This window comes from Seriola dumerili, unplaced genomic scaffold, assembly GCF_002260705.1.
Source record: "Seriola dumerili isolate Sdu_G_001 unplaced genomic scaffold, Sdu_1.0 BDQW01000686.1, whole genome shotgun sequence".
In the NCBI taxonomy this organism is placed as follows: Eukaryota; Metazoa; Chordata; class Actinopteri; order Carangiformes; family Carangidae; genus Seriola; species Seriola dumerili.
In genome coordinates this window covers 961,249-979,964 of record NW_019174941.1, presented here as the reverse complement: position 1 = coordinate 979,964, position 18,716 = coordinate 961,249, and the positions used below count along the sequence as shown (strand labels likewise).

Here is an 18,716-nt window from a genome sequence, read left to right as displayed (position 1 = left end):
CTCTCACACATGCGTACGACACACTGAAGAGCTGCAGGTAGAATTGCACAAAGATACCCTCAAAGAACACCACATTTTGTCATAATATTAATCTGAACTATTCCACATACAATCACATATTGATACTGCTATAAATCCTGCTGTCCCATAACTGCAGGAGGAAAAAGAGAACGCTTTTGGGATTAATATTTAGTTTTTTCCTGGCAAACTAGTTCAGCCGTACCAATGTGGGCTCTGTGTGTGTGTGTGTGTGTGTGTGTGTGTGTGTTTTTTTCACTTCATCAATTCTTGGCATTACAAAATAAAGTCAGTACAAATATAGAGTAAATACTATCTTGATAAGGAGAAGTAAACAGTCCTTTGCAGTCAAAACTCAGCGAGGTAACAGTCTTATATCAGGCCTTGGCCTACAGTGGCAATGAGGGTAGAGTTTGGGCATTTTGTCTGTAGACACTAGCTGCTATACTTAACTAAACTAGCTCTATATACACTGAACTCAGTTTGGCTTCTATGAGAAATCAGAGTCGGGGTAAAACTAGCCCCAGTTTTTTAAATTTCATGTATTACCATTATGTTTAAGTCACAGAGCTAAACAACGTTTTTTCCTAAAAAAAAAAAAAAAAAACGAATTTGAAAAAACCCAGGTCATTAAACTTTCACAACCTTCAGCAACTCTTCTGTCCAACTAGATAAAAAATATTCAGTCGACTGCACAATAAGAGATTTTTAGTCCTTTTCCTAAGTCACAACTTTATTTCCTGCCTACGATATTTTCTATTGTTTAGTACAAAAAAATTTATATGAATGAATGCAGTTTTGTTATACTATATATTACAAATACAACTTTGCCCAACACGTTTGGGCTTAAAAGGTACTGACAATTCATAAAGGCCAGATCCAGAATGCTGCATACTACAAAACTGCACCTCAAAAATTCCCTAACTAAAAAAACTTAGATTAATTATTTTCACAATAAAGTCTGAGCTTCATGTCTATATGAAAAAACATGTCCTGTATAACACTGCAGTAATTCATTTTGGCTTTTAGTTAAAGAGAAACCTTAAACAAATAAAAGTAATCAATCCAATTTTTGATCATTTGATATTTTAGACACCCACTTTCTCCCAGAATACACAGTTTACATTGTTTTGCTCCTGAATATTATTGCCATCCTCATTACCCGGACAAACAATACCAGTTATCAAATGTGCAACTAAAGATTTTTGGCCTTTAGCTTAACAAGATGTAACATATGAATCAGGACCTAATGAATGCATTATCTTCCATGAAAATATGCTGAAAAAAAAGCAGCTTTATAGAAAATACAACTTTGTATGATGTCATACAAATGGAGCAAGGACCTGACCTATTTTCAGCTACCATTGTTGTCGTGATATAAAAAAAAATTCAACTTGGGAAATGGGTTAAAAATCTTTTGTATAATGCAGTAGAAGGTTGATTCTTTTTTTTCATCAGGATAGACAGAAGAGTCTTAGAGGAAACTGGAAATATCTTCAGGTTTTTCAAAGATCAACAGGTACTTATCCTTCAGAAACACAAATACTTGGGTATACGCAAATATAATAGTAATACACGAGAGGCATAAACCAAGGCTAAGGTAAAATCAGATAATCTGAGTTTGCACTTGGGAGAAACCTTAAGCCAAAGGCATTAAAAACGCTGTGTTATGTACAATCAAGGGCCTCTGCCCAGCACAGCTCACGGATCAGTAATGAAGAGGTAAATGTCTTTTTCACAACAGTTTATTTCCTATCAACCAGCATTAACTAGAGTAAGGAAAAAAAAGTGTGAATACTATTGCTAAATACTATTTTTGCAAGTCTCACATGTACTGTGTACATTTTTACAAAGAGACTGCCAAGCACTGCTAGAAAATGTTTGCCCATTTGATGTAAGACTATACACAATTTACAGAAAACACACACATTCACATAGCAGCATTAAACTAAGGAATGCCTAAAAGAAAGTCTATTTTTATCTAGACACCATATACTTTGATAAAAAAATGAAATAAAATCAGCTAAACTTATTGAAAATGAAAAGAAAGTCCGTCTTTGTCTTAAGCCAAAAATGTACAGCAGCCGAAAGGCTTTTATGTGGATGTGTTGAGAGGATGAAGAGTCTCTGTCACCTCTGAGACACACCTGTGAGTCACTGCACAAGAGCTTTGAACAAAGAAGATCAAGGGCTGCCGAGACGAGCCCCATAACAAAACCACACCGCAATGCAAACCAGCTTGCACTCCCTACACACTTTTTAAGGTACACACGAACACACATGATTTGTCTCTGACAAATAAAGGTATTATAGAGCTGAATCGAGGCAAAGTTTTCTGCCCACAGAACTATAAATGAGTTGAAAGCATTGCCTTCAGGCATTAGACAATTAAGTCAGCTTTGCACTGAGCCAAGGACACAGTAAAGTGGCCTCTAGCCAATGAACTACAGAGACATTTGTCTCATAATAAATACAGCAAGACAAACATGTACAAAATGTGATTTGAGACATTGTTTCCTTCTAAAACTTGTTCTATTCTTGAGTACAGTTTGTACTGAGAATGAATTACAAGAGAATACATGTGTGCTATTCCCACTAAGTTCTGAGACTGACTTCACATAATCCTAAGAAGTACACAGCATGATAACGAGTGTCACACTCCACCTGCTGAGGCAGAGATTATTCTTTAGTGACAGACGCTGTACAACTGGACATCAGCTGACAAATGATTTCACACACAAAAACAGGATCAACCGGGACACATTTGAACAGAAGCAGTCCCAAGTCTAAAAAGTGACCCTCTGTTTAGCCACAGCCGAAATTAACTGTGACTTGAAACCTTCACTTCACACATTTACAAGCGTTACTCAGCACACATTATACACACATTACAATGGGCACTTCGTTTCAAAGTGTCTTCTCAAAGCCCACACCTGGCAGTTTGTATTGCCGTGCTGCAGTTTTGGACACTTTTCCCAGACATTTTCAGTCAAGCATCATGCAATAAAAATTCTCCATAAACAATTTAAATCTAATTTTTTTTTTTTTTTTTGTTGCGATACATAACCTTTTACATTCATTATCTGTGATGAGATTGGGCTTAAAGTTTCTGCCTTGTAAAAACTCAATAGTCCATCCATGGAGGAATCAGATTTACATTGCCTTGCAAAAGATGGCAATGACCAACTAGGAACATGTTCAAACACATTACATCCAAAGTCAAACAGTCAGATAATTATACAGTATATTCAAGTAACAGTCTGAAACAACAATGTATAGTCATAATACCATTGTAAAGCTGTGCCACCCACACATTTTAATCAATTTTAACAGTTTGCTCCCCTTTTCCTTAAGGGAACATAAAACATAAATGTATAAAACACACACCCCTGGAAACAGTCGGAATAGTTGCCTTCTGTCATCGTTTCCTCCAATGAAGAGAAGTTGGCTGGTGAAAGCAAAAATTCACCCCACAACAAAACATTTTGAATAACTGATCAAAATTTCTGAACTCTTTTCAGTTCTTCAAAAGCTACAAGATGATATAATGCTTGTTTTTGAGCTCTTTTGAAAACATACTGTTCCAGAGTTTTACGGAATTTACTCTGAGAATATGATTTCTTAAATTTAAGAAGAACTGCTGATCAAACCACTGATATATAAGAAACCTTTTTGCTGTATGACCCTTAAATTGAAAGGATATTTTGTTGAGATCCATCATATATTGCATATGTCAATAACTTGCAGTCAGTTCCACCACGGATTGATTTTTGCTTCTCAGATTGTTTACTATGAATTATCTTTAATCATGAATCTGTAATTTCACATTTAAATAAAAAGCAAAGATTAGAGAAACATCAGAAAATATCATATAATTCTGTACAGCAGAACTATGTTTTTTTCTTTCTTACACTGTTAATCCTCTTACGACCCCTCTGCTTTATCTTTAGACCCCTTTGAGGGGTCCTGACCCCCCGGATTGGGAACCACAGACTATCAGGGATTTCATTGCAAAAAGCTAAAAATGCTATTTTAGCAATGTTTCGTCATGCAGAGAAAAGAGAGATAAAAAGGATGTTGGTATGTTGACACCGAGCCACTTGTCAAAATGGATTTAGTTAGCATGTGTGAAAGTGAAGGAGAAAAAGAAAAAACAATTCATTATTATTTTCATCACTTTAGAGAACAAGATATGCTTTCTCCTAAACCACGAACCAAATCAACTAACTACAAAATATGACTCAGCTGTCAGGTTCTCCTTTGAAACAGAACACACAGGAAATAATCTATTTCTCATCCTATCCCTTGGCTTGCAACCGTTAAGACCTGCAAGACTTTTCTTCAGTGATTCAACTTTTCACCTACTAGTCTTGATCTGTAAGGAGGCCAGTACGCATTAACATCTCACTTTTTTCCCACTTGTTTTGACGACATCTCACTGGCTGTCAGCCTACGAGAACTCCACTGCGATAATGGCCTCGCCCGTCTTCTGGATGACACTGGAGGATGAGGAGACGTGGCCACGCTGCTCAGCGCAGTCATCCAGGAGAGAACAGTCCATGCTGTCGTGCAGCACATCTGCCCTCTCCTCCCCCTTCACAGCCTCTTTACCCCCTTTAGCAAAATGCCCCTTCTGCAGTTCCTGTCCTTCTTGTTCCTCTCTCTTCACGTGGCAGCGACACACCTCAATGCCTGAGTCACCCGTTAGACGTCGATGCCGGAAATGATCCTCCTCGTCATCCTCCTCTTCCTCCTCCTCCTCCTCTTCTTTTTCTTGTTTCTGCTCCTCTTTGCTGCTGCGATGCGTGAAAACGGCCACATTTGAGGAGAAGAGAGCCTGTTTAGGGGGAGAAGGCGTGGGCTTGGGGGTTGCACCATTAGGTGAGGCCTCTTCTTCCATCTCTTTCTTAACAGCCATGGCTCCAAGTGGGTCTGAGAGGACAAGAGGGTGGACTTGACCAGGAGGGAGGGAAGATAACAGCATGAGGGGAGAAAGTGAGAGGCGAGAAGGGTGTGAGGGACGAGAGTGTAAAGGAAGGAACAGTGGTGGAGCCGGAGGTGAGAGTCCTTCACTGCCATTGGAACGTCTCTGCACAGGTATGACATCTGGAGAGGCCACAGGTATAACATCAGGCGGTAGTTGTGATGGAGGCGGCGGGGAGGGCGTCGGTGTGAAGGTGGCCCCAGCCCTTGAACCCATGATGGAACAGTCGCCCCCTGCTTCGCTGGGTGTGGAGTTGTGGCTGCTGTCGTACGTCTCGTCTGTCACCTGGACAGAGAAGGAGGTGCTCGACGGGGAGGTGAGGGAGCAGGACTCGCAGGAGCAGCTGGTGTAGCAGTTGTCAGAGCTCTGGGAGGAAGTCAGGCCGCTGGGGCCAGGGCCCAGATAGGGAGGGCAGGGGTGACGGTGGTAGTGATGATGGGGGAAAGAAGAGCTTGGAGCCCCCATGGTACCTCCCTGCAGGGCAAAGACAGAGCTGTAAGGCGGAGGAGGGGTGCTGGGCTGTGCAGCCACCTCCTCATAGGAGGGCAACTTGAAGGAAGCCAGGAAGCCTGCGACAAAGGAAACATCAGCTCAGACGGGGCAAACCGGCAAGATTTTATCTGTTTAACTGTCAACAAATCACTTGAAAATATCAAAACAAAGACTAATAAGTATCAGCTGTGCTATAAACCTCCATCATTGTCCTTAAACTATTACGTACACATCACTGAGCCACACTTTTCCACTGGGTTTCCTGTTGCAGTAAATATTCACTGCTGCACTAAATGTGTATTAATCCTCAGCTGAAAATGGTCCTCAACAAATCTACTAAAAAGTACAAACTAACTAAAACTAAAAACTGCCGGGCTGTTTACTAAACCATTTAGTGTTTTTTAAAGAAACAATATATTTGTAACACATTTTACAGATTTACAAATGGGCTTGGGGCTGAGCGACAACGGTGACAGGCTGTGGAAGTCAGCAAGTACTGGGGGACAGACGAGCACATTGTAGGTTTTGGTCTTTTCATGGAACTTGTTGACAGTTAAAATGTAGAATAACACCAGCCTTATTGTTTAACACTGAAGATAGTGTTCAATAAATTATGCTATTTTTCTAGCATTATGTGTTCGTCAGAGTTGTGTTATCAAAATAAATTTTTTTTTTTTAAAAAAGGGCCCTTCGTGTAATTAAAATACATACTCTCTCACTTTTCTTTGTGGTATGGGTGGTCAAATTAAACATATTTATATGATTGATGTAATAATTTTATTGTATTATCAAACATAATTTATTGTATTTGGTGTAATATCGATATTGTAATACTCAATATTATATGAAAGGATTGAGAGAAGTTTTTGCCAAGGTAACAATTAATAAGACAAAAGTGCCAACCGATCGAAATGTGGTTGTGCTTAAATTCTGTGTTTCTTCAAAAAAAGGCACAAGGGAACCAGAACGTGCCAAATCTGGAACTAACCTGGGTAGAACTACACTTAAAAAGCTAAACATTTGAGATGACACAAACATACTGAGGTCCAGCATTGAGGAAGGGTAGTTGCAGGCTCCGTTATAGGCGATCAGATTGATCTCTCTCTGTCTCTGCTGCTGTTGGATTCTCAGCTTGGCCCGGCGGTGGCGGTAAGCACAGAAACAGCTGAAGAGGATCAGCACCGTCCACAAAAGCCAGAACCCTGAAGAAAACAGGAAATGAACCCAACGTTCATCAATGTGAAAATAAACATTAAAGTTCTGCTCTGTTCTCTCAGTTACATCCCAGATCTACTCAGATTTCACAGAGGAAAAAAAAAGACGGCGTCAGTGGTTTTGGACATCTCGCCCTATAACATACAAAATTATTATGTTTCAAATTACAGCTGTCCATTTTCTAAAGCATACCCTACGACTTTGGATTTATATCCTCACTTTGTTTCCATTCATTTGCACGAACGCATTGGTTTTTAGTAGCTCACAGCGGCAGGAGAGCAGAGCAGATAAATCATTTGGTATCAATGTAAGCATGTGCTTAAACCTTTACTTTAACTGTAAATGGCCAGTGTTAAATGAGCCTGACAGTGAAGCCAAATTTGTCATCTCAAAGGGATTTCTAATCAGAATGCAAATTTAACTAGATAGCATTGCAACATGTTGCATAATGTCCCTCCTAGCGTTTATTTCAAATCTTTATCTATGGCAGCCTTTTAGTTTTGAGTTTAGTTTGAGTTAAACGAATGAAAATTAAACAAACGACATAAAAATTAAAATCAAAATGAATGTGCAGGGACAGGGCTCATTCATTACCTATACCTAAATGTTATAATACAGCAGAAATCCAATCACATGGCGAGCCAAAATATCTCTTATAACCTGTGATGGCAATGTGAGCAAACATCAGATTTTTGTGTGTCCCGAATTTTTCACTTGAAACTTCCTGGTAGGACTGGATGACAAATGTCACAAAATACCACCATTGCCTCAGGCCGCTGTCTACAGTGACACATTGGACATAAAGTCAGTAAGTTGACTCACACCAGAGTTCATAATAGTAGGTACAGCAGCCTGTCTCTCCGCAGCAGTGTCCTGTTTCACACAGGTAACCTGGATTGTTGTTTACTCCAGGACAGTACTTGGGGCTGACTACAGGCTGGCTACCAGAACCTCCGGGCTGCTTCACCACCTAGTGGACAACACATCACATCACAACATAACCACAGTGGAAATAATGTCACTGCAGATGGAAAGTTGTAATGGCTGGTATAGCTTTGGTTTTTCCTTTGACAGACCACAGTATGAGCGTGAAAGTTCATTCTCTACCTTTGACAATATAATCTTAACTCAAGGTCCGCTTATTGGCTTTCTTCAGAGCTTTCAACCAGAAGATAATGTCAAGACAGAACAGGAGGCCATAACATCTTTGAACAGAGACAGGGTTCACAATCTCCCCCTTTATACGACCACCTGTTATCACCTGACTGAATTTTCATACTCTGGTCACATGATGACAACTGAGACATCTGCATGACATCACAGTTGAAAGCTGTCAAAAGATCCAGAAAAATCTAGTAGGTGGATCTTAAGCCTGACAACAAGCAGTAACCTCAACACTGACATTTCGTCACTATGTTACAGTGGTCACGTTAGCAAACGTTTGCATATTTAGACAAACATTAGAATTCATTTGGAGTCACATTAGTATTCATCTAATGAATCCATCTGTTTTCGTCCCCACCAACTTCTGAGGGGATAACCCTGCTCTGTAGCTATTAAATGCTCCACTACGCTCGCCAGCTAATCGATAACTGTGTCTGTCTGCCGTTTTGCTGAAGAAAGCTGTCTGCAGCAGCTATTAACAGGATTGATGTGAGCCTGAGAATGAACCAAGACTGTACAGTTGCAGGCCATGAGACCAAAACAATAAGCTGAACAACGCTAAAATGCTTTGTAGAGGGTAATAATTCTCTATGGGTTACTTGCTATGAGAGACTCCTTTCAAATTAAAACATCACTCATTTAATCCATTGTTAATAAAGAAAAAATGAGACTTGAGAGAATCACTTAGTGATTAGTGCAGCTTTAAGATTATTTTATCAGATGACAGTATGTTCGCTGGCAGCTACAGGTTAAGGTTAAATTAAAAAAATCTCACACCTTGTTAATCGTGTGCACTTCAGGGTCCTTCTGAGAAACAGCCACCTAAAATGAGAAATGAAAAGACTTCTGTGAATTTTACACTTGCATCTTAGTCATTAGCAAGTGACTGTGAAGGACACAAGCAAGTGAAGGACAGACATTAACTATTAAATGTTTGAGACGTCAGAAAAAGCAAAATTGACTGCTTGAGGAAATAAGAGTGTGTGGATGAGCTCAGGCACTTGAGCAAAATCACAACTCACAATAATAATGCAGCAAGAAGAGGTTGCTAAATCTGTTATGTACATAGTTACCACACATGAGACTCTGAAGTGCTAACAAGTAATTATGCATTGCCATAGCAACCACCGCTTGGAGGACGTTTTTTTTTTTTTTTTTTTTTTTTTACTCGTGGACAATGTTTTATATTATCCAGTGGCATGACATGTTTAGTTGTAGTTGAAGGTCGAGCTCCGTACCGTAGCGGCTTCAGTGCCATCCAGCCCCTGCAGGGACATGGTCATCTGGTGAAAGACAGAGACACACAATGGTTAAGACGCGAGAGCAGTTAGGTAGAAAGAGAAATGATAGGATGTAAAAGATTGGCACTACATGTTTCAGCTGTCAAGGGCACATGGTTCACATGAGACAAACAATCCTGTCTTTTCATTCCACTGATATAGCATGACAAAAAAGGCAAACTAAAGGTCTATTTTCCAGTCTGAAGACGCTGGCTGCCACATACTCCTGGCCCTTCAAGGAGACGGGAAGGTCAATGGCTTTTTAACAAAACCTGTTTCTCCTGCGTGTGTGTGTCGACATGGCAGACAGAAGGCACCAATTCCCAGACACGTTCCTAAAACCTTGCATGCTCTCTCACTTCCCTTTTCCTCTCTTCCTCCAAACACACAAGTAGATGCAAAACATACAAATCTAAAATGGTGATGACTTTAACCAGTACAATTATTTTCATTACTATCACATAATATTAGAAAACCTCCCAAGCACAAGGTGACATGTTATAGTTGTTTTTTTGTGTCTGACCAATAGTCAGACACAATCAGACATTTTTTTTCTTGCTTGATAAATCAGTTATTCAAATCGAATCATTTTCTGTTGATCAACTGATCACCAAAGCATTCTAGCAATTAAAAAGTCACATATGTATGAAACACCTGGTCATTTTATGAGAATATTAATTTTCCTCACAGGATTATTTTGACACGTATAGCATCTCAGTAGGCAACATAACCTTCAGCCATAATGATCAACAATGATTTGTGTGCAGGAGTGATGAATACTGCTATACTATATGTGCGTTTCTGCTACTCAAATGCAATTCTGTCCTTGTGCAGATTTCAAAATTCAGAGTGTCACTCACGCCTCGGTAAATGCCAGACAGGCCCACTGTGAGTAAAAAGAAAAAAATGGTTGTGTGTGTGTGTGTGCTGCTGCTGGGGCTACTGTCAAAAAACAATGTGGAGACAATGGGGGCACGCTACCTTGTTTAACACCAGGACTGCAGCCATGTAAATGAGACCTCTTTTGTTAACAACTCCTCCTGGTTATGTAGTCAGCATGGGGAACAATGCTATGTCCTAAACTGCAGTATGTGTGTGTGTGTTTGTGTTTGTGCAGGGGTGTGTGCATACACAGCTATTAACAAGTTCAGAATCACAACTACTGTCCGTTTACAAAGTACCAAATGACAAATTGCCAAATCTCATAAAGCAACCAACTCCACACACTGGTCTGAGGCTGTATATGTGACTGTAGTAGCTGTTAGCCAAGAGACACTCATATTTGCTGTGGCATATCATATAAAACTGTGCATAGTAAACAATTCTTCAACACCTGATGCAACCACAGATTTATTAATATTGCATAACACAGCATTACATGATTCTTTGGTGGAAGAACAATGTCTAATGAAGGACATACAGGCTCCAAAAAAGCAACTGGCACTGCAGCATGCAGAGCATGGGACAGATAACTCAAGTTTTCTGCCAGATATTGATCTGGTGGCAGGCAGCATATATATGGCCATGAACACATGATCTTCAACGCTATTATGGCTGGCTACATTTTTTTATACCAGTCCTGATAGAATATTTATATATATTGATACCAAAACACAAATATAGACGTCTTATTTCTACAAAACATTTTTGTTCATATATTAAAAGAAGCTAAACTTTTGATTTTAATCAGAGTCCGAGATAATCTGATCAAAGAATAAGTACAATACAAATGTGTGCAGGCATTCACTTTCAGTGCTCGACAGTTTTGGATTACTCTGTGCTACAGACATGTTTCAGAGGGTACCAAAAAAACACACTAAGGTTTGATACTGAGCTCTAAATTCTACAAGAGTACTGGATAATCAGAAACATGCCCATGAACAACTGTTTGCCTCTGTTTGCTTCAAGATTTAAGATGATTTAATCTCTGTTATTTTGTTTTTTTTACTAATGCTATTTTTCATTTACTTTGCTTGAGCTATAGATGAATAAGATCCTGCAAACCATGTCTTTCTTATATGTGCACACACACAGCTATTGTGTAATAACAAAGCTCAAGAGGTAAATCCAACTGTCAAACATAACCTCAACTAGTTCATAGAACTAAGTTTCTATACTGTTACGAAAGTCAGAGTCAAGAGGGGAAATGTTCTGGCATCAGTGATGTCGAGCTGAGTTCCTGTGGTAAGCCCACCACACAGCACTGAGTATGTGCACGGGTGTGAGGAGATCATTCAGGCTTTCCCAGAGACCACGGACTAACCACAAATGGTTTCCACCTCTGGGGTCCCAAAGGTCTACACAGCATAGCAGCAAATAAAAGGTAAAAATGCGGGAAACTGAGTGTGAAAAGCTGTAAAATGTATGTTTGATATGCAAACTCTGTAAACTGCCACAAAAGTACTATTTAGTGAAATGTCAGATGTTCACTTTACTGATGCCAGCTGCAAGTAGGCGACAGGGAAGTGAAAATCTGCACAGAAAACTTGATTTTATGTGGTGTAGTCAAGATTATGACCCAGGATATTAAACCCTAAAAGTGTCATAAAGGTTTATAAAGGCGAGGTTAAAGTTTCACTCTTTAATGCTGTAGCAGACTGCTGTCACCATGTGGGTTGAGGTGTGACTCGCTGTGAGGCAACACTTTCTGCCATACTGCTGCCTGTTTGACAACATAAGAACTAAGTTCCTAAAAAGAATATTTACTTGAGGAACAAGCAGATGTTGCCATGGAAGCAATGAAATATTGTATATGTGAGCATGTCACAGCCAACAAAAGTGAGCAGTACATTAAACTAATCTCCTTCAAAATCTGCCAGGTGGTTCTCACCATCAACTCTATCTGACTTCATCATATCCCTATATGTTTGCAGTTGTGTTCTGTGCAATACGATGTCGACCGTTTGTTAACTTTTGTTTCAGGAAACATCATCCTCAGTGAAGCAGCAGTGTCCTGACTCAGCAGTATGCTGTTCCTCTGCTGGACAAGCAACTGTACATTAGATTTATGAGGCTATAAGAGTCTGGCAGAGAAAGCTCTTGTAATCATGCCTGCATAAATTAGGGTTAAATCCTTGGTGCATTACCACAGGTTTTCAAGGCTACAATGCTGGAAACAAGGTATCAACTTAAAATCTAAAAGCAGTTTCCTCAACACAAGGCAGTAAGTCACAAATTATAACACACAACCTAGTAATCCCTGAGAAAGTTGACTATAAGTCCATACCTTGTCAATTTGGAATTTGATTTTAGTCACCTTAGTAAATTTTAAAATATTTGCAAAACTATTTCATGATGTTCTGGATATTTTGTGGTGTGTTGGTAGGCCCACACCTCTAAAACTTGTGATAATGTGTTGTGCCTTGACCCCAGCCTCACACACAGCCTCACCATTGACTACAAACACTCAGGAACCATAACTGACTTGACTTTACTCAACACAAACCGTTTGCTGCAGTGGTGCAAAGATGCACCTATTGTGTCGAAAAATATGTCGAAGAAATGAAAAGACAAATATGCACAGAACAAGTTGAGGCGATTGTTTGCCAACAGCAGCAGCTGAAACAACAACAACAACAACAACAACAACACAGGCGGAGGGAAGCATGTTGCTCTGCAGAATCACTAAAGCCCAGCTGTTGACAGCAGTGCGTGAATCAAAGGAAAGCTGTGCAGTGCATTACCTCCTCAGCCTTCAGCCCGAGGCAGAATGTCAACTTTTTCTCAGGATCCATGGCCAAAGCTGAACACCAAGCTAAACGGAGGAAATAGAAATGCAGAGGTGGGATGTTACTCTCTTAAACCCCCATCACCGCTGCCCCACTCCACAGACACGGCGGCCTCCCCATCCGCCATTCCCCCGGACTGACGGACGGATGCCCCTCCCAGACTCCGCTCCGCACACCGCGGGTAACAAGGCTCAGCCTCCCGGTGTATTTTACGGATGGGGCCGCGGAATATCACAGTGCAGACGGTTCTGTCGTCGACTGTGGTTTGCTGTAGTGAGATAAAGATGTTTCAATCTTTGTTTTCGCTGAGAGGGCCGGAGCTGTGCATGATGTCATGCTTCTCCAGCCCCCAAACTACTTGTATGGAAGCGCTGCGGCTTTGATTGGCCGGAGCTCCCAGCAACAGCCGCACAGAGGCTGTTTCTGCTGGGCTTTATTCACACACTGTTGCTCTGTTAACGACCGCCAAAGCATCAAACCAGTACACACGTGTGTGTTTGTAATTGCATTGAAACATAATCATGTTATTTATCAACATAGTTGTGTAAAAAAATGTTAACTAAACATCCAGTTTTGCTCGGTGATGGTTTAAAAGCCAGAGTCTACCTAGATCAGAAATGACTCAACAACAATGAATATTACAGTATAGTTCTTTGATATAAATGTAGTGGATGTCTGGCAAATAAAAAAACACATCTTAAAGACTACACCTCATTATGTTTTCTCAATATATGATATTTTAGAACTGGTGCAATCAGCCATGAACCCTAAAATGCACGACTTTTGTATGGTGTGCAGACTGTAGAAGATCCTAAGATATTTGTTTTTGAAGTGGCTCACAGTGCTACCTTAGCTAACTGTCACAAAAAACCTAAATAAATATAGCTAGTGATACAAATTAGCCAATAATGGTAAGGGAGAAATTTCTGCACTTTTATATTAGCTGGCTAGCTGTTAGCCATTAATTCAGTAGCCATAGCCATCAAAAACTTACTTAAAGCTAAAACTTAACTTAGCTACAGGCTAAAGACATACATCCACAGCTGTAGCACTTGGTTGCTATAGTTCTCTGTATACAGCCAGTCTAGCCTGTGTTGCTAAGCTAATGAGTGCTAATAAACCATGAGCATGTGCTTTTTGTGGAAAACTTTGGGGTTGTTGTCATCATCCTTGAGCTTGACCTTAAAAGTCATTATCTTCTCATCCTGGTCCACTGCTCTGTTAGGAGTCTTTTCCTCAGATTTTAATTTAACACAAACTCTTTATCAATTTTCACATTATATTTACATTTCATTTTACTGTTAGGCAAGTTTATAAAGGGTTCAGTTGATGATTCAGGTCAGTCCTTTGGATTCTTCTTGGTGGGATTCTCTGGGCTCCTTGTTGGAGGCCTCACGATGTATCCATACCTCCTTTTATCTTGCCTTTTTTTCATTTAGGCCTACAATATTTAGAATAACATACAGTAGGGGTCACAAATTATATTCAACCATCAACCACAAGCAAGCTTTTTCCAGCATTATTCAGAAGGGGGTAACTTACAGGTGGAGATATATATGTTTCTTTAAAGAATGAAACAGATATCATCTTCACCTTTTTAGGATTTGTTTTTCTAAACTGACATTAAACATATAAAATGTGCTGTATGTATGAAAAATATCACTTGTATGGTAATCTTTAACATATTTATCAACACATTTGCCACTAACTGACAATGACAGAGGGGGACAGGGGAGATGTGGGAACTTGGTCAGTTGTGATATTCAATCATTTTGTTATATCATTATGGACTAATGTGTAACTTATATAAGTGAAGTGATTTAGAATTATAGTATGTAATTTTTTTTTAATAGTAGCATGTACATCCATCTCATAGCCAAAATTTAGCAGGGTAGATACAAATCTCGCAAGGAGCATCAGTGACAGTAAGTGTGTGCTGGTCACAAGAGGGCAGCAGACTACAGGCTGTCACATTATGAGTAGTATGAGTATGAGTCTCTGCACTTAGACTCTGAGTATAGGATCAATGACCTGTAGCAGAAAATAAGACTTCAGCCTCAGAGGACTTGGGCTGACAGTTACAGTTGTATCGTTACAGTTGAAGAAATGTTAAAGGAACCTCTTTCTCTTTCTCTCTCTCTCTCTCTCTCTCCCTCTGTGTGTGTTTGTGTGTGTGTGTGTGTGTGTTTGTGTAAGCCCTTTGACACTAAAGGGGAACAAGGAAACTCTACAGTATATCCACTGCCCCGCCTATATTGTTGTCCCCATATTTCCTACCTGTGGTTGACAACCCTCTCAGTGAAACGAGTTTGAGCTCTTGCTCATTAGTTTTGGTTGTGCAGTCGAGTGTAAACCCACTAAATCTTCTGGATTAAATGCAGCATTAATAATCAGGGTGTGTTAGGTGTGGAGGTGTTGTGTTCAACCAGTCAGAGGTGTTAGTTAGCAGGCCAACCACACCATGTTTAATGCCTTACCGATGAGCCACACGCAAACAGGAATTTACAAGAAGCAGCTATAATATGTGAAATGTTCATAATTATTCCCAACCACAAGTAGCTCTGTACAATATATGTGAAGTGAATTGATCAACAATTCAAAGATTAAAAGGAAAGCCATTGTGTGCACCAGAGCAATTTTTGAACAACTAGGTGGGTTTAAATGTGTGAGTATTAAAAAATAGTCTTAAATTTAATTTTGTTTTATAGTGTGTATTTACATTGGAGTTAAAATAGATAGAATAGAAACAACAGATGAATTTGATGTGAAAGGCTGCCTCTCTTTGTAAATCTTGGACCATGCCTTTGTCTACTTCAAAATTTCCAGTTATATCAATAGCATCCAATTGATGAGAGTGGATGCTACTGTACCCAGATTTATCGTCATTTTCTCAAGCATTACAGAGAAGATGTTTGGTCAACTGCTTTGTTCACCCACATAATGACACAATTTGAAAAAAGCACACTTCCTCTGACCCGTTAGCACATACACATGCATTTGCACGCCCACACATAAAAGCAACAACCCCATAATAAATGTTGATGTGAAGTTATGTTTTCAGTTTTCAGTTTTTGTGAAGATTAATTTAGATAAAAATAGATAGGTAGGTAGATAGATAAAATATACAGTGTTTTTGCTTATAGAATGATTTCCTTCTGAACAGATATATATCAGACTTTTTGGTCACACAAGGCGAGTCAACTACTACTATGTGGAAAAGTGAGACTATGGAAGCAGTAACACTTGGCACTATACTGAAAGAGGCTGCAATATCATTTAGAGGAAATTCAAAATGAAACTGCATGTTTTGTTTTTCTTTCCATGGGGAGGTTAGACATGTGATTTACAGTATGCAATAATTACTTGTTAATTACTTTATGCCTTCCCCACAAACTGCACACTGGCACGAACTATGTGAGATGTGGCCTTGCAGCACGTCTCTCTCTCTCTCTCTCTCTCTCTCACTCTCTCTCTCTCTCTCTCTTATCTCATATCAGAGTCATCAACCCGTCTCTATCCACAGAAGGGGAGCAACTGCTGTACAAAGCAGGAACAACACATCCACAAATACACGAACAAAGGATGGTATAACAAATATTTTTCTCCGAAAATAGTATAAATTTCTTCAGGTGACACTTTTTCAGGTTTCACTCTCACAAATTCACAATATGTATTCAAACAGCAACAGTTTAAAGTGACGGTTTAAAGGACACTTTGATCAAAGTTCGTTTGGCACTGAATCCTCCTGAACCAACAGGCACATGTGATGTTCAAAAGACACGGTTACAACCACTAAACCATTTCTTGGCACATGACTATTTATTTTCCAGAAAACAGACAGTGTTGAGAGTTAAAATGAAGAGACCCCTTCAACCCGTGACAGTCATCTCCAAATCTTACATTTCTGCATCCTCTGAACTCTTGATATGGCTGTGATGTTTTAACTTGAAATTGTGATATCATCAATATATTTTTTTATTAATTTGTAGTTGTAAAATGTGTGTATTTGTAGACTGAACTATAAAATAAGTATTAGTTTGTTCCCTTTTCATTCCACCCGCTGATAAAATCTCACTTGCACAACCAACATATTGTAAGTGTTTGCACAGACACACTCTCATAGGTACAGTCACGTATCTAACAGCGCAACAGCACATGCAGTGGATGCTGTATGACAGCATGGGGGATGACTGAACACAGGTTGTTTTGTGAGATGCATCACAGGCCCAAACACAAGAGCTCACGCTGTGGACTTCGACACAGTTGTCAAAAATAAAGCCCCTATATGACAGTAAGGAATGTTTCCTGTGGCTACATGATTGCTGTGTTGTTATCTAACCTGCCCATCCAATGACAGTCAGACATCTTGACAATGATGTCACTCTGGAAAGCCAATAAAGAGAAAACACAAGTAATGCAACACTGAACTTCCTTTTTCTTTCTAAATGCCCAACAGAAAGTCCACAAAGCAACCACCAAAGCTTGATATTTTACCAAAGCTGAGAAAATGCAAAGTGGTCTAGTGCTGCAAAAACAACATGCATTGCATCTGCCTGCACTTACCACATTGTCAAGTCACATCCTGTGCCTTGTGGACATGTGACATTTAAAAATGCCACTGTAAATGACAGCACTGTGCACAATGGGTCCCTGAAGGGAAGAGCAAAATTCCATATACTTTGCATTATTAAGAGCCATTTTCCAAAGTAATGAAGGAGCACTGCGCTTTTTCCTAACCTGCACGTAATGTACTGTATCTTTTTTCTCTGACTGTGTCTTTGATAATACTTTTTTAAGGCCCTGCACTTTACTGGATGTTCCGAAACATGCAAAGAATGTTTATTTGCTGAGATGCATCACCAGAAATCTCTAGATAAAACTCAAACAATACACACCAAGACAATTTGACTGTTAAATTCTTATTCAACATCTTCTGCTTTTACTTGTCATACTGAGCACATTGCAAATTAAAGGCCTCCCAAAAACCTATTCTCTCAATCATCTTATTATTGTAAGCAATGGGGTCCTTCAGTACATGAATACAATATTAACTGCCAAAGTTAGAATGATACTGGTTATTTCACATGAAATATTTCTATATTTCTGTTTGTTTGTACTCCTCTTACTGGTTTGTGTTCAGGTTGAGCATTCAGGGTTGTAACAGTAGGTGATGTCATACATTTCCATGCACCAGTCAGAATTGAACAACATTAGAAAAAGGCTATGGTTGAAATCACTCCCATCATTCACTCGTTCACCACACCTGATATCGGCGGTTCCCAACCTCGGGGTCAGGACCGAAGCTAAATCTGAGGATTCTCCACATCCTTCAAATTAATCCATCTGAAATAGATCACTACTCATGTCCATTATCTTCAATGAAGGGTCATAAGTGGAGATTTTTTCATGTCAAGGGATCACAAGCTAAAAGGGATGGACAGCACTGCCTTATCTACATTGCTCATGATTTCTGAGTTTCATTTCTGACTACCCATCTACATGCCACGAACACAACTTTTTTTTCCATTGAGGGAATTTTTGTGGGAACATATAGAGCATACATTTCACCCAGAGAATTCAGAAACTTAAATAAAATAGTGAAATTATTTTAAACGCACTATTTAGTAAACAGAGAATAATGTTTTATTTAGGTTTGTTGTCGCTGCTGCCATGGAGATGTCTGTTGGATTTAACCACACCCCCGCAGTCCTGATGAAGCAGATAAGCAGATTTTTTTTCAGTGCTTAAATGACATTTATAAATATATATACAATGTTTTAAACAAACTTTATCTGTGATTTATCTTCTAAAGATATACTCAACATTTGAATACTG

At 39.4% G+C, this 18,716-nt stretch overlaps 1 protein-coding gene across 1 annotated transcript; it reads right to left on the bottom strand.

Annotated features, from left to right (window-relative positions):
* Positions 1 to 1,312: 1,312 nt before the first annotated feature.
* Positions 1,313 to 13,951, bottom strand: LOC111236641 (proline-, glutamic acid- and leucine-rich protein 1-like). The gene is made up of 6 exons (XM_022765456.1): positions 12,837 to 13,951; positions 9,112 to 9,156; positions 8,651 to 8,695; positions 7,532 to 7,679; positions 6,535 to 6,696; positions 1,313 to 5,571 (listed from the first exon to the last, which is right to left on the bottom strand). The coding sequence occupies exons 1-6, from the start codon at positions 12,885 to 12,887 to the stop codon at positions 4,469 to 4,471; spliced, it is 1,554 nt and encodes a 517-aa protein (XP_022621177.1). The 5' UTR covers positions 12,888 to 13,951; the 3' UTR covers positions 1,313 to 4,468.
* Between the last annotated feature and the right edge of the window lie 4,765 nt (positions 13,952 to 18,716).

Excerpts from the sequence above, each read along its gene's own strand:
- LOC111236641 (XM_022765456.1), bottom strand. The coding sequence starts at position 12,887 with ATGGATCCTGAGAAAAAGTTGACATTCTGCCTCGGGCTGAAGGCTGAG. Across the intron at positions 8,696-9,111 it reads ATGGCACTGAAGCCGCTACG|GTGGCTGTTTCTCAGAAGGA; the intron begins GTACGGAGCTCG and ends TTCTCATTTTAG. Across the intron at positions 5,572-6,534 it reads TTCCTCAATGCTGGACCTCA|GCTTCCTGGCTTCCTTCAAG; the intron begins GTATGTTTGTGT and ends CCTTTGTCGCAG.